Source organism: Sinocyclocheilus anshuiensis, unplaced genomic scaffold (genome assembly GCF_001515605.1).
Source record: "Sinocyclocheilus anshuiensis isolate Anshui unplaced genomic scaffold, SAMN03320099.WGS_v1.1 scaffold1893, whole genome shotgun sequence".
Taxonomy (NCBI): domain Eukaryota; kingdom Metazoa; phylum Chordata; class Actinopteri; order Cypriniformes; family Cyprinidae; genus Sinocyclocheilus; species Sinocyclocheilus anshuiensis.
In genome coordinates, this window is record NW_015539822.1 from 138,459 (window position 1) to 151,000 (window position 12,542).

The 12,542-nt window shown below is 36.4% G+C and overlaps 1 protein-coding gene across 1 annotated transcript in view; it reads left to right on the plus strand.

The window, feature by feature from the left end:
- pip5k1ab (phosphatidylinositol-4-phosphate 5-kinase, type I, alpha, b) overlaps positions 1–12,531 on the plus strand; it is a 25,004-nt gene extending 12,473 nt beyond the window's left edge. The window contains exons 4-16 of the mRNA XM_016480379.1: positions 501–631; positions 933–1,050; positions 2,278–2,430; positions 2,602–2,901; positions 3,860–4,083; positions 4,275–4,358; positions 4,444–4,492; positions 4,572–4,653; positions 6,161–6,322; positions 7,400–7,535; positions 7,640–7,702; positions 8,234–8,321; positions 8,423–12,531. Of these exons, the coding sequence (XP_016335865.1) occupies positions 501–631; positions 933–1,050; positions 2,278–2,430; positions 2,602–2,901; positions 3,860–4,083; positions 4,275–4,358; positions 4,444–4,492; positions 4,572–4,653; positions 6,161–6,322; positions 7,400–7,535; positions 7,640–7,702; positions 8,234–8,321; positions 8,423–8,425 (1,593 nt within the window). The 3' untranslated portion in view covers positions 8,426–12,531. The remainder of the gene's footprint in view (positions 1–500; positions 632–932; positions 1,051–2,277; positions 2,431–2,601; positions 2,902–3,859; positions 4,084–4,274; positions 4,359–4,443; positions 4,493–4,571; positions 4,654–6,160; positions 6,323–7,399; positions 7,536–7,639; positions 7,703–8,233; positions 8,322–8,422) is intronic.
- Positions 12,532–12,542: the final 11 nt, after the last annotated feature.

A 12,542-nucleotide genomic window follows, 5' to 3' on the forward strand; every position in this document is an offset into this window, starting at 1 on the left:
TACTGTGTATATATATATATATATATATATATATATATGTATATGTGTGTGTCACTTTTTTAAGAGTGATTTTTTTTAAATGTTGTATTTTGCTATGCATTTACATTTTTGTGCATAAATTAAACACAAAATATATATTTTGCTTTTGTTGATTTAGTCAGTAAAACTGAAATGCTTTTATATTTTTTATAGGATTTTAGTTGTTGGATTAAATATTTAGAATAAACACACATTGAATATTGTCAAGAGTGGAAAATATTAAGAACTTTTTTTTAACTATATTTCCCACTCACTAATAATGACACATTCCAGCATTTGTTTTACTGGAAATTATGGTTTTATTATAAATGCATTATCTTCCCACAGCACCTACATAACAGCTCATTTGTAGGTTATTTAAAACAATCATTGTGATGCGTATCTAGTGTTTCCCGTCTGTCCTCTCTGTTTGCACTTATTTCTCACGCATTCTCTCACGTGTACTCTTTATTTGCCTGTAGACGACCTCATCCGCCCTCAAAGGTGCCATCCAGCTGGGTATCACACACACTGTGGGCAGCCTCAGTCAGAAAGCAGAGAGAGACGTTCTCATGCAGGACTTCTATGTAGTAGAGAGCATCTTCTTCCCCAGGTGTGTACGAAAACATATCTCACTTGCGTATATATTTCCCAGAAATACTCAACCATGTTCTGTAAATATATTTGAATATTTATGGACATTTAAATAGATTTAAATTGGTGTGCTGACTGTTGTTAAGTTTTTGTGTCTATAAACGAGTGATATAAAGAGTGAGATGCCAACCATATCAGAGTCTTTGGCCATTCAAACCTTCAAATTGAATAATGGGCAGCCAGCCAGGGTTTATATAAATAAATAACATTTTTAATAAAACAGAAACTCATAACCCTGTCCCTGTTTTTTCCTCCTGCAGTGAAGGAAGTAATCTGACCCCAGCGCATCACCACGGTGACTTCAGGTTTAAGACCTACGCCCCCATCGCCTTCCGATATTTCAGAGAACTCTTTGGCATTCGACCTGACGATTATCTGGTTAGCTGAACCACAAACACACTCGCATCTTGAGGTCTCATATAATAAAGCAATAAGCTCCAAGAAGCCTTGGTTTACAGTGAATTTATAGCAGCTAAGGGGCGTTGATAGGCACAATGTGGAGCGGAGTGCCTAAAACCCCTTTAGCTGTTATAAATTCACTGTAAACCATGACTTCACTGGGCTTGTTGCTTTTATAAAACGGTTATTCCACATACGTAGCAAGGTTTCACAAAATAAAACGAAGCAAATAAAATGTAATGATATTAATAAAAACATTATTCTAATATGCGCCAAAAAAAGTAGTTCCTCAGAAACGGTTGTGGTTGCAACAAAGTGCTTGCCGAGCAACACACAGACTCAGAAACAAAGAGGTGTATGTTTGTAGAGTAATTTACAACAGCTTCGAATGCGGCTCAATCAGTCAGAATCAAGGACTGGAACTATCCGTTTTATAATAAAGCAATAAGCCCCAAGAAGCCATGGTTTACAGTGAATTTATAACAGCTAAGGGGCGTTGTTAGGTACCCTCAGAAACAGTTGTGGTTGCAACAAAGTGGTTGCCAAGCAACACACAAAGTAAACAAAGGTGTATGTTTGTAGAGTAATTTACAACGGCTTCGAACGCGACTCAATCAATCAGAATCAAGGACCGGAACTATCCGTTTTATAAAGACAGTTTATAAACTGGTGGTTTGAGAATTAACTCATACAATAAGTTTACGGACCCATTAAAAAGTTTATATAAAAATCGAATAAATCTTTATATAAAGGTTATGGTATGATGAAATATACATTTAATAATATTTCAATATGTATTGCTGATATTGTTGAACTCAGAAAATTATGAAGGTTAAATGGATTAATCATTTTTGTGCACTCTCTCTATATATATACATACGTTTAAAAGTCAGTAAGATATTTTTTTAAAAGAAATTAATACTTTTATTCAGCAAGAACACATTAAATTGATCAAAAGTGGCAGTAAAAAAAATGCTGCTCAACACAAAAGTTAGCAGCACAACCATTTTCAACTGTGATCATAAGAAATGTTTCTTGAGCATCAAATCAGCATATTGGTATGATTTCTGAAGGATCATGTGACGCGCAAGACTAGAGAAAAGTGCAAAAAAGTATTTATCCATTTAACATGTGATATTATTTCTTCATTCTCCTAAGGGACTGGGACACCCCTGATGTGTTTTTGTGGTTTCTTTCTGTCTGCAGTACTCTCTCTGTAATGATCCTTTGATCGAATTGTCCAACCCTGGAGCGAGTGGATCGATATTTTATGTGACAAGCGATGATGAGTTTATTATTAAAACAGTGCAGCACAAAGAGGCAGAGTTCCTGCAGAAGCTACTGCCCGGGTACTTCATGGTGAGTTTTACTCACTCGTGTGCATGTACTTTAGATACTTCTGTCTAGAATGAGTTCTTTTTAATCCCAATCAGAAACATAATACATTTTAAATCAAATTATAGCAACCATTGAGGCCCAAATTGGTATTACAGAATTTGTCTTTCTATTCTCTTCTCCTTCTCTCCTCAGAATCTGAATCAGAACAAGAGAACACTGCTCCCGAAGTTTTACGGCTTGTATTGCGTGCAGGCGGGTGGAAAGAACATCCGTATCGTTGTAATGAATAACCTGTTGCCCCGCAGTGTGCCTATGCACCTCAAATACGACTTGAAGGGCTCCACTTGCAAGCGGCGTGCCTCCCCTAAAGAGAGAGAGAAGAGGGTCCCCACTTACAAAGATCTGGATTTCATCCAGGATATGCCCGAGGGCATCCAGCTAGAACCAGACAACTACAACGCCCTCTCCAAAACCATCCAGCGGGACTGCCTGGTGAGCATGCATGCTTGTGTTTGAGTGTTATTGCATGCTAGTTTGAAATGCAGAATCCACGATTAGTATGATGTTGATTAGTGCAATGTATAGTGAATATTCACAATATACCATTCAAATTTTTTTGGTCTATAAAGGCTGTGAATATGAATTAAAAACAGTAACTGTTATTTAATTTAATATATTTTAAAATGCAAATTATTCCTATGATGGCTACATTTTCAGCATCATTACTCCAGTCTTCAGTGTCACATGATTCTTCAGAAATCATTCTAATATGCTGATTTGCTCAAGAGACATTTCTTATTACTGTCACAGTTTAAAACGGTTGTACTGCTTAATATTTTTGTGGAAACTAAAGATCCTTTGATGAAAAGAAAGAACAGCATTTATTTGAAATCAAGTCTTTGAAACATTGTAAATGCCTTTACTGTCACTTTTGATCAATTTAATGTGTCCTTGCTGAATAAAAGTAATGATTTCTTTAAAAGAAAACAATCTTTCTTACTGTAAACCTTTGAACGGTAGTGTGATTTTGATGATGGCTTAAAGCATAAGTTGCAGTGATTTTATTGCACTTTTTGTTTGACCGTTAAGTATGCGAAAGACCAATTTAGTGATCTCCATTTGTTCTTCATCCTTTTCTAATGTATTAAATAGTTTTATTAGTAACATATAAAAGTTAAATGTTGCATTTTATTACTGTGTATAGTGTAATTGGGGCATATAAATGAAAATAATCCTTTTAAACTAGATTTTGTACTATTATGTTATTTTTTTAATTCAACATTTTGAATCTATTCGGCTGCAGTAGTTTAAACAGATGCATCCTGTGTCCTTAATTAATTAATAACCATTTAAACAATTTTGGGGCAAATTTGTACAAAAATACATATATACATATTGAATTTTGTCAAATGCAAGGTATTTTTTGCTGATCCATCTCTGTACTTGACAGCTGCTGCAGAGCTTTAAGATTATGGACTACAGTATGTTGGCGGGGATCCATAATGTAGATCAGGCATGTCGTGAGCGAGCAGGGGTAGTAGAGGGCGGGGTGTCCGAGGGGGCCGTGACACCAGACCACCGGAGGCCACAGGCTCAGAAAGCTCTCTACAGCACCGCGATGGAGTCCATACAGGGAGAGGCCAAAGGAAAAGGAGCCCTGGAAACAGAAGACCAGTTAGTCAACATCTTACTTGTTCACCCACATAAGTTTTTATTTGATTTTCGATGGAACCATGCAGTTCTTCTGTATACCTATTCTGTCTGCTTTAACTTTCTAACTGTTTAATCCCTTGTATGTTTTCTTCATTTGGCTGCAGTATATGGTAGTCATATTTAACACATCCAATTTCATGTTCTGTCTGTAGATGGGGAGGAATCCCTGCACGCAACAGTAAAGGAGAGCGAATACTGATTTATATTGGGATCATCGACATATTACAGTCATACAGGTGACTACTTGCAGTCAACAGTTGAGTGTGCATGTTTACAGGTTTGTGACCATCATTAATATCTCTCCTTTTGTTCTTCCTTCAGATTTATTAAAAAAATCGAGCATTCCTGGAAGGCCTTGGTTCACGATGGGGTAAAAAGCAAACATTAGTTATTTTGCACTTATTTGCTACCATATGAGATAAATAGCATTTCTCTCATTTACGTTGTAGGACACAGTCTCTGTCCATCGGCCTGGATTCTACGCTGAGCGATTCCAGCGTTTCATGTGCAACACAGTTTTTAAGAAAGCGCGTAAGTTCATAAAACTTCAGCTTTTCCAGCGAGGGATAGTTCACCCAAAAATGAAAATTCAGTCATCAATTACACACTCTCATGTTGATCCAAAGACATTCGTTCATCTTCCAAACACAAATGAAGATATTTTTGAAACCTGAGAGATCGAAAGAGAGTCAGAAATTCCACCAAAACTTTCAAGCTTCAAAAGTGATCCATATCCACAATTTCAAGCTTCAGTGATCCATATCCACAATTGTTTTATATAATTAATGGATTTTTTATTCAGACATAAACGTTGATCAATGCACGTTCAAAGAGCACATCAACAACCCAAAATTAATTGTACGTGAAATAAAGCGATTGTGTCACTTTATAGGACTTACATTTATGATGTCTTTATGAACATTTTGAACCTTAAAAGTTTTGGTGGGAGGGACAGAAATCTCTCAGGTTACATAAAAAAAACGTTTACTTGTGTTTTGAAGACGATCAAAAGTCTTATGGGTTTGAAACAACATGAGGGTGAGTAAATGACACTTTTCATTTTTTATTTAACCAACCCTTACGTAGGGCTGTTAGTCGATTAAATTTTTTTATCTAATTAATTACATGATGTGTCGATTAATTAATCGAATTGATCACAAAATACATTTGACTGTGAAAATACCCACAAAAGATTATTTAAAGCTATTTTTGTGTTAAATGAGAAAGTATCAAGTAGCCATTACAAATTGTAGCTTTAGAAAGAAATATTTTGATTCAACACAAAATTTATTACACATAAACATTTAAGTTACAACGGCCTAACATAAACTATAGAACATAAAAGAAGATCATTACAGAGAAAACATCTCAGTATTTTTTGTTCATACAATGAAAGCCATTGGTAACCAAAACAGCTTTGTTACCAACAGTCTTCAAAATACCTTCTTTTATGTTCCACAAAAAAAAAGGTTTGAAACGACATGAGGGTGAGTAAATGATGACAGAATTTACATTTCTTGGGTGAACTGTCCCTTTAATGTTTTTATTTTTATTATGTATTTTTTAAAGGGTGGTTGATTGCGATTTCACTTTTTTAACGTTAGTTAGTGTGTAATGTTGCTGTTTGAACATAAACAATATCTGCAAAGTTACGAAGCTGAAAGTTCAATGCAAACGAAGATTTCGCCTTTTGAAATTCTGGCAGTTTAATGCCTACAAAACGGCTCGTAGGGACTACAATGAGTTACTTCCCGGGTTTGTGACATCACAAACCCAGACAAACCTTGCCTTTAATGAAATGATACTCTAAATAAGAAACTAAATCTGCCAGCAGGTGGCGGTAAATGTCTTCATTCGATTCGTTCAAATGGCTGATTCATTCAGGAATGAAGTAAATGGCTCTCTTGGGGGCTAGTGCGTTAACTGTGTTAAAATATTTTAATTAAGTTAACGAGTTAAATTGACAGCCCTAGTTTTTAGACATTGAGCTTTTAATATTTTTGTGGTGTCATCATCCAAACCCTCTCTTCGTTCCCAGTAAAATCATCTCCCTCAAAGAAGAGTCGAAGTGGCTGTTCGAGTGTTGTGAGACGGCTTCCGATGGGAAGCTCTGCTTCTGCTTCCGGTGGACAGACAGTCGCTGACGCCAGACTGGTGTACCATACTCACCTTAACCAGACCGATGCAGAAGGAGAGAGTGGTGAGTAATGCAACCCAGACTATTTACATCATCCCTGGTTTTGAATTTTCTTCATTCTTTAAAGGTGTAATGTGTAATATTTACATCGATCTATTGACAGAAATGCAATATAATATACATAACTATGTTTTCAGAGGTGTATAAAGACCTTACTTAATGAACCGTTATGTTTTTATTACCTTAGATTGAGCAATTTATATCTACATACACCGCGGGTCCCCTTACATGGAAGTCGCCACCATGTTTCTACAGTAGCCCTAAGCGGACAAGCTGCTCTACAGAGCGCGTTTCGTCACTTTGTTGTTCTTGCGAATAAAACACTGACACAATGATGAACAAGTACATTACTATTTGCAATAATATCGATTTATTGAATAATTAAGTAAATATAATTCCTTAATTTACTTTTGTAAAGAAATCTCATTGCTCTCTGCTGTCTTTACCGACGACATCTTAGTCCTGTATCAGCCGCCGTAGCAGGGTTGCCAGGTTTTCACAACAAAACCCGCCCAATTGCTACGATTGAACTAGCCCAAACTAGCCCAATCATGTTTCAAGGGGGATCCCCCGGTAAAAACCACATTCCGGTGGGGTTCCCCTGGTAAAATTCGCATTTTAGGAGCTAAATATCATGTTATTGGGGTCGCTTAAACCCGCGGACGTGAAAAACAACCCGCGGCAACAGTGTTAAAGTAGCCCAATTCCGCGGGAAAACCACGGACTTGGCAACACTGCACCTTAGCTTCTCTAAAGGGAAGGGGTGAGCGGGGGACTGAGCCGTTGGTTGCAATTCGCAACCTCACCCCTAGATGCTGCTAAAATGTACACGCTGCACCTTTAAACAACAGCTGGGATACTGCAATAAATCATCCTAACCTTATATAAAATTTTAAACAACAGACATCACTGTAAAACATTGTGAATTTATTTGATGAGTTGAGAGAGATCCATTTTTTTTAAATATTCTTGTATATGACTTTCGTCTGTGATTCAGATGTACTGTGAATCGGCTTTTATCGTGTACTTCCTTTGGAGCATAAATCAAATCATAACACCCTGTGTGATTGTTGTTCTCAGGCATGCAGTCGGGCAGACCAGACCTGCTTCCACAAACTGATCCTTTGGCTGGAAGCTCCAGTGAGTTTGCCGCAACAAATCTGCCCAACTCCTTACCTGGCAACACAGGAATCACATCATCTTCACCTCCTCAAAGGTACCTCCACACATCATCTTAATCTGTCACTGTTTCTCTGTTTCTGTGTAGTTTATTGCAGTCTTTCTTCTCTTGTTCTGTCTATGGCACGGCCTCATTAACAGGTCAGTAGGGGTGGAGGTGCACAAATCTGCAGTCGTTGAGCCTGACAACAGCGCCCCTCACAGGTAAAACTGAAAACACACTTCTCATCTCACCACCTCTCATGATTAAACTGTTAAAGGGACATTCTTTTTAAAGAAATTAATACTTTTATTCCGCAAGGATGCATTAAATCGATCAGAACTTTCATTTCTATAAACTTTCTATTTATTAAATGCACAATATGTAAGATATTTGTAATAAAATATACAAAACCACTTGCACAGTGTGATATATTTCATGCAGTTGTGTACTTGCGTTATTCCAGAAGTTCCCAAGTATTTGCAAATCATATTAGAATGATTTCAGAAGGATCATGTGACCCTGAAGACTGGAGTAATGCTGAAAATTCAGCTTTGCCATCACAGGAATAAATTGCATTTTACAATATATTAAAATGAAAAACATTTTTATTGCAGTAATATGAATGTTTTTACTGTGTTTTTGATCAAATAAATCAGAGACTTCTTTCAAAAACATGAAAATCTTACCGACCCCAGAACTTTTTTAGGGTGTGTATATAATGACAAAATGTTAATATGTTCTGTCTTCTTCAGCACTGGAGCCGAATGCTTAGATGAGCAGTTAAGTAACGAAGATGCTGTTTCTCTCAAAGACATCATCCCAGAAACTGACATTTGTTTTGTAAGTTTTAAATGAACAAATTTACATATGTACCTAAAATATTTTCATTCTGATCCCAAAATTTTGTTTTATTAAAGCCCAAATGCTTTCTTTTCTCACAGTAAGAGCATAGCGACGACTGATGACACAAGAGCAGAGCATTTGAACAAGAGATGGACACAGAACCTCAAAAGAGATGAGGGGTGCTTCTGAGCGCTGGTATGATGGGGGTTTCCTCTCAATGGGAGCTTTGGAAAGAACTTCAGGTCCTCAGCACAATGAAATATGTTTTAAAAGTGAGTGAGAGACAGAAAGAATGAAGGAAAGCCACTGAGCGAGGAGTTTTAGTGGCTCTTTCTCTTGCACAGGAAATGCTGCTAAAACCAATTTTAACAACAAAATTATTCGAAAAGGAATGTTAGTATCTCAGTCACACTCTTTACTGCCTTTGTTCGCTCTTAAACATTTAAAACAGAGCAAGCAGGATGCACAAACTCTTTAGTTTTCTCTTCCTAACACGTTACACAGTTGGCACCACTTTATAGTATTGTTGGAGGCTATGTTGCATAAATCTTTATTAGCATAGATCTTTATTTATATAGGCCTTTAAACCTTTTGATTCTCTCTGAACTGGTGTGACTCGGACTAATGGCTGCTAGCGCTCCGGTACACTTATCTCAAAAGGCATTATGCTGTGACGGAGTGTGTGTCAGAGATAAGCAGACAACTTATATTTCTCAGTGGCTTCTGTATATACATATATGAAGGTTAATTTTGTTATGACTTTTTTTTTTTGAGTAAATCTGATGAGAGCATCTCATTGGTGAGTTTTCCAGCTCTTTCTGTGTTTAAGACAGCATGCGTCCTAAGAGCAACAAAAAAAAAAAGACCAAAAATGATTCCCACTTTGTAAAAAGTAAATGCATTTGAATGTTACAGATAAAATAGCTTTGTATATTCAAAATATCCCACATCCAGGCTTAGTATTTCATGTTTAGTTGCTTTACGATTGCCTTCTTTGAAGTAGATTTAGATTTTTCTCTCATTTAATTCAGATGCTTGGTTTGCTTTTGAAGCTCTATGCATCTGTCTTTTGAATTTAATTTTTTCTTCCACTGCCCATACTCCTCCATACTGGACCAATCAACTGTCAAGATTGCTTGCATGCCATATTCTCTCTTTTCAATGCACATATTGCTGCCATGCCAAGGGTCCCCTAATATCTGTGTGCTATGTTTGTGTATATAGTTCTGTAAATATTCATTCTGTGTTCCTGTACGTTTTAAAACGCTACTAATGTGCTCCTGTGGCACAGCAGCTAACTTGCGAATAGTCTGACTTGAATGATTGCTGTTCCATGATGTCTTCCAATCATCTGCCTTAATGCAGCTACTGAGAGCAACGCGTTGATATAAAAACACTCATTTCTGCTGGATACAGAAATTACATGGCCTCCAAACACTTGGGCCAACATCGAAATGCTTATAAAAAATCATTTCAGATCTACCCATCACAGATGATTTTGATACATAATGCATGTTTTGTTTCGTTTTTTACTGGCCCTTTCATAAAAACCTAAGCATTTTCTATCATTATACATGATGTGGTGTTTAGACAAGACTAAAGCAATTTGAATTTAAGGAATGTAAGCTGAATTTATATTCTTCTAACTGTTTGTACTGTCGATGGATGCAAAATCTTAAGGTCATTCATTGCTGATTTCCAACTGACAGGATGTAAAATCCTTTATAACCATGCAAATGTTCTTTAATACAGTTGTACTTTTAGACTCGCCCTGAGATTAAATAATCTAAGTGAAGAAAAAAAAAAAGAAAGAAATGGACACTAATGGGCTTTACTAGGGCACATGTGAACACTTTAGTTTATAGAGGAGCTGGAAAGAAAACCCGAAGAGCCTTCAGCTCAATAAAAGCTCTCAATGAAGCTGCCTTTCTTTTATCGCTTCCATTTGGCTCATAACATTTAACAGAGGAAATGGGTTTTAATGGATCTATCATTTGACAGGCATTACTTACAGTTTCTCTTTGGCTGTTACTCAAACAATAGTCTGAGCTGATGTCAGGGTTGGATGCTTCTGTTACACACAGATCTGAGACTGATACCGCAGTCTTGAAGTATTTAGATGAAGGGCTGACTGTAGTCTTGAACAGTATTGTGTTGTCCCAAATAAAACAGCCGGTGAACCGCATCATGCAGGTTTGGGACCGATGTGATCTTTTGCAGAGGATTTGCTTTTGCAGACCTGAAGAAAATGCAGATAGAATATGCAAAGGAAGTAAATTGATTGTCCGTCTTTCACAAGACTGTATTGAAGAACTTTTCTATACAGCTTCACAGTGGATGCAGTATTTATGCATATTCAAGTCGTTTTTAAATGTTTGTTAAAAATCAAATTGGTAAAAATGTGTACCTGTGGACAGAAGTTATAGGGTTTGAGTTAGTGGGTGTTGTGAAGTTAATTTTGTTTTGTCTTGCTCTTTTGGTTTGAAGCATTTCAGCGACTTTTTCCAAGTCTTTGTCGGATGTTACACATTAAATCATGTTACAGAACATTTTGATAATGCACCTTAATGCTGCACAGAACTAAAGTTTAATCTAGAAAAAATCTACCCCACAACAAGCTAATATCACTAAAAACTAGATCTAAACTTACAGTTTGTAATTTGAAAGTAGATCGAGGTTTAAGGATTTGTATCAACGTCGGTTTTGGCACTGATTTTAAAATCAAATATGTGCAATTTGCTATTTTCCTGGCATGTTTTCTTTTTTGGGTCACACTGCAGGTTTTTGACACTATTTCTAAACTTTAATCATTTGTGAATGTCGGAAAATACCTATATTAACATTTAACTCCAGAGAGCTACAGTACAGTATGATTAACAATGCCCTGATTAACATTTTTACCTTTTATAGTCAATTTCTATCCCCTCTCTGTTCAAAGTTCTTAGGTCTATAAAGATGTTACTTTTATAAAACCTCGCACACAGTGTTCGTATTCATTTCACTTTCCAATGTGGTGCTTTTATCTGCTCTGTGTAATGCCTCTTTTTATTGGACCTTTTAGATTGGAGGTTCTAAAATGTATAACTCAAACTGATCTTTGATCAGCTCTCAGTGGCTTCGTTTCACAGTTGGCTTGTGGGGTAGTTTTCTGGAAGCTCAGGAGTCTCTAAGCACACGGTATAAAGTTTATATAGTTTTTTTTTATTTACTCTAAATAATTTAGGCCTCACTCTCATTTCTGCTTCTGTGTGGGGGGTTTATTATTTATTAATTTGTGTTTATGGACTCAAGACACAACAATCACTGCTTTTCTCTGACCAACACTCAGTACTGATTAATTTTTCTATTATTATGGGTAAGAATGATGTTCCGCTCCTCTAAACCACACTAAAACATCTTAACATCTTGACTTTAACATCCCAAAAGGGAATCTTTTGGTCTGGAAATAATACAAATGTAATGAATATGAAAGTTAAATTGTGAATGCAATGTGAGCAGTCAAATAGAGACCGCTTTTTCATATGCTTTGTCCAGTGTTTGTATTAATACAGAGAAACAGATATTTGCACAACAGACACATCAGTCGTGCACAGTGCACACCAGATTAAATGCTGGCAAAGTAGACACTAAACAGACAACCAACCTACTGCAATATGAACGTTTCTGCTATGTATTTCAGTTATTGTATTTATTAAGAAATATCTTTCTCTCTTCTTCTTTTTTTACTTTGTGGACCTGTATGGATTTTGAATTCTCTCTATGTACCGTAGATGACTGTATGTATTATGTAATCTGGCAGAATGCCATTTCTGTTATCTAAGTAGTATGTATTTTATTTCAGGTCAGAGGGAAGATGTTGACAATATAATCCATTTTTGTATTTTATGTGTTTAGGGTATGTCCATGATAAATATTCCTATTCGTTATAAATCTGTGAAAGCTGTTCCTCAGCTTTTCTACATGTGAATGTTTGGCGGTGTCAGAAACAATGACTGACAACCGTAAGTGCTTCGAGGTCTATATTTTTACCGGGCCTGTATAAAACTTGTATATAATATGTATATAAGCAAGTCACGGAAATGCCTTTTTTTTTTTTTTTTGTGCGGTGTTTGCAGCCTGTTTCTCCAACCATCTTTCAGTGATGTGGTGATGTTGTTTTTTCACATTGTCTTTCTGATTTAAAAAGAATAAAATATTTTCCAAACCACTGTTTTCCCC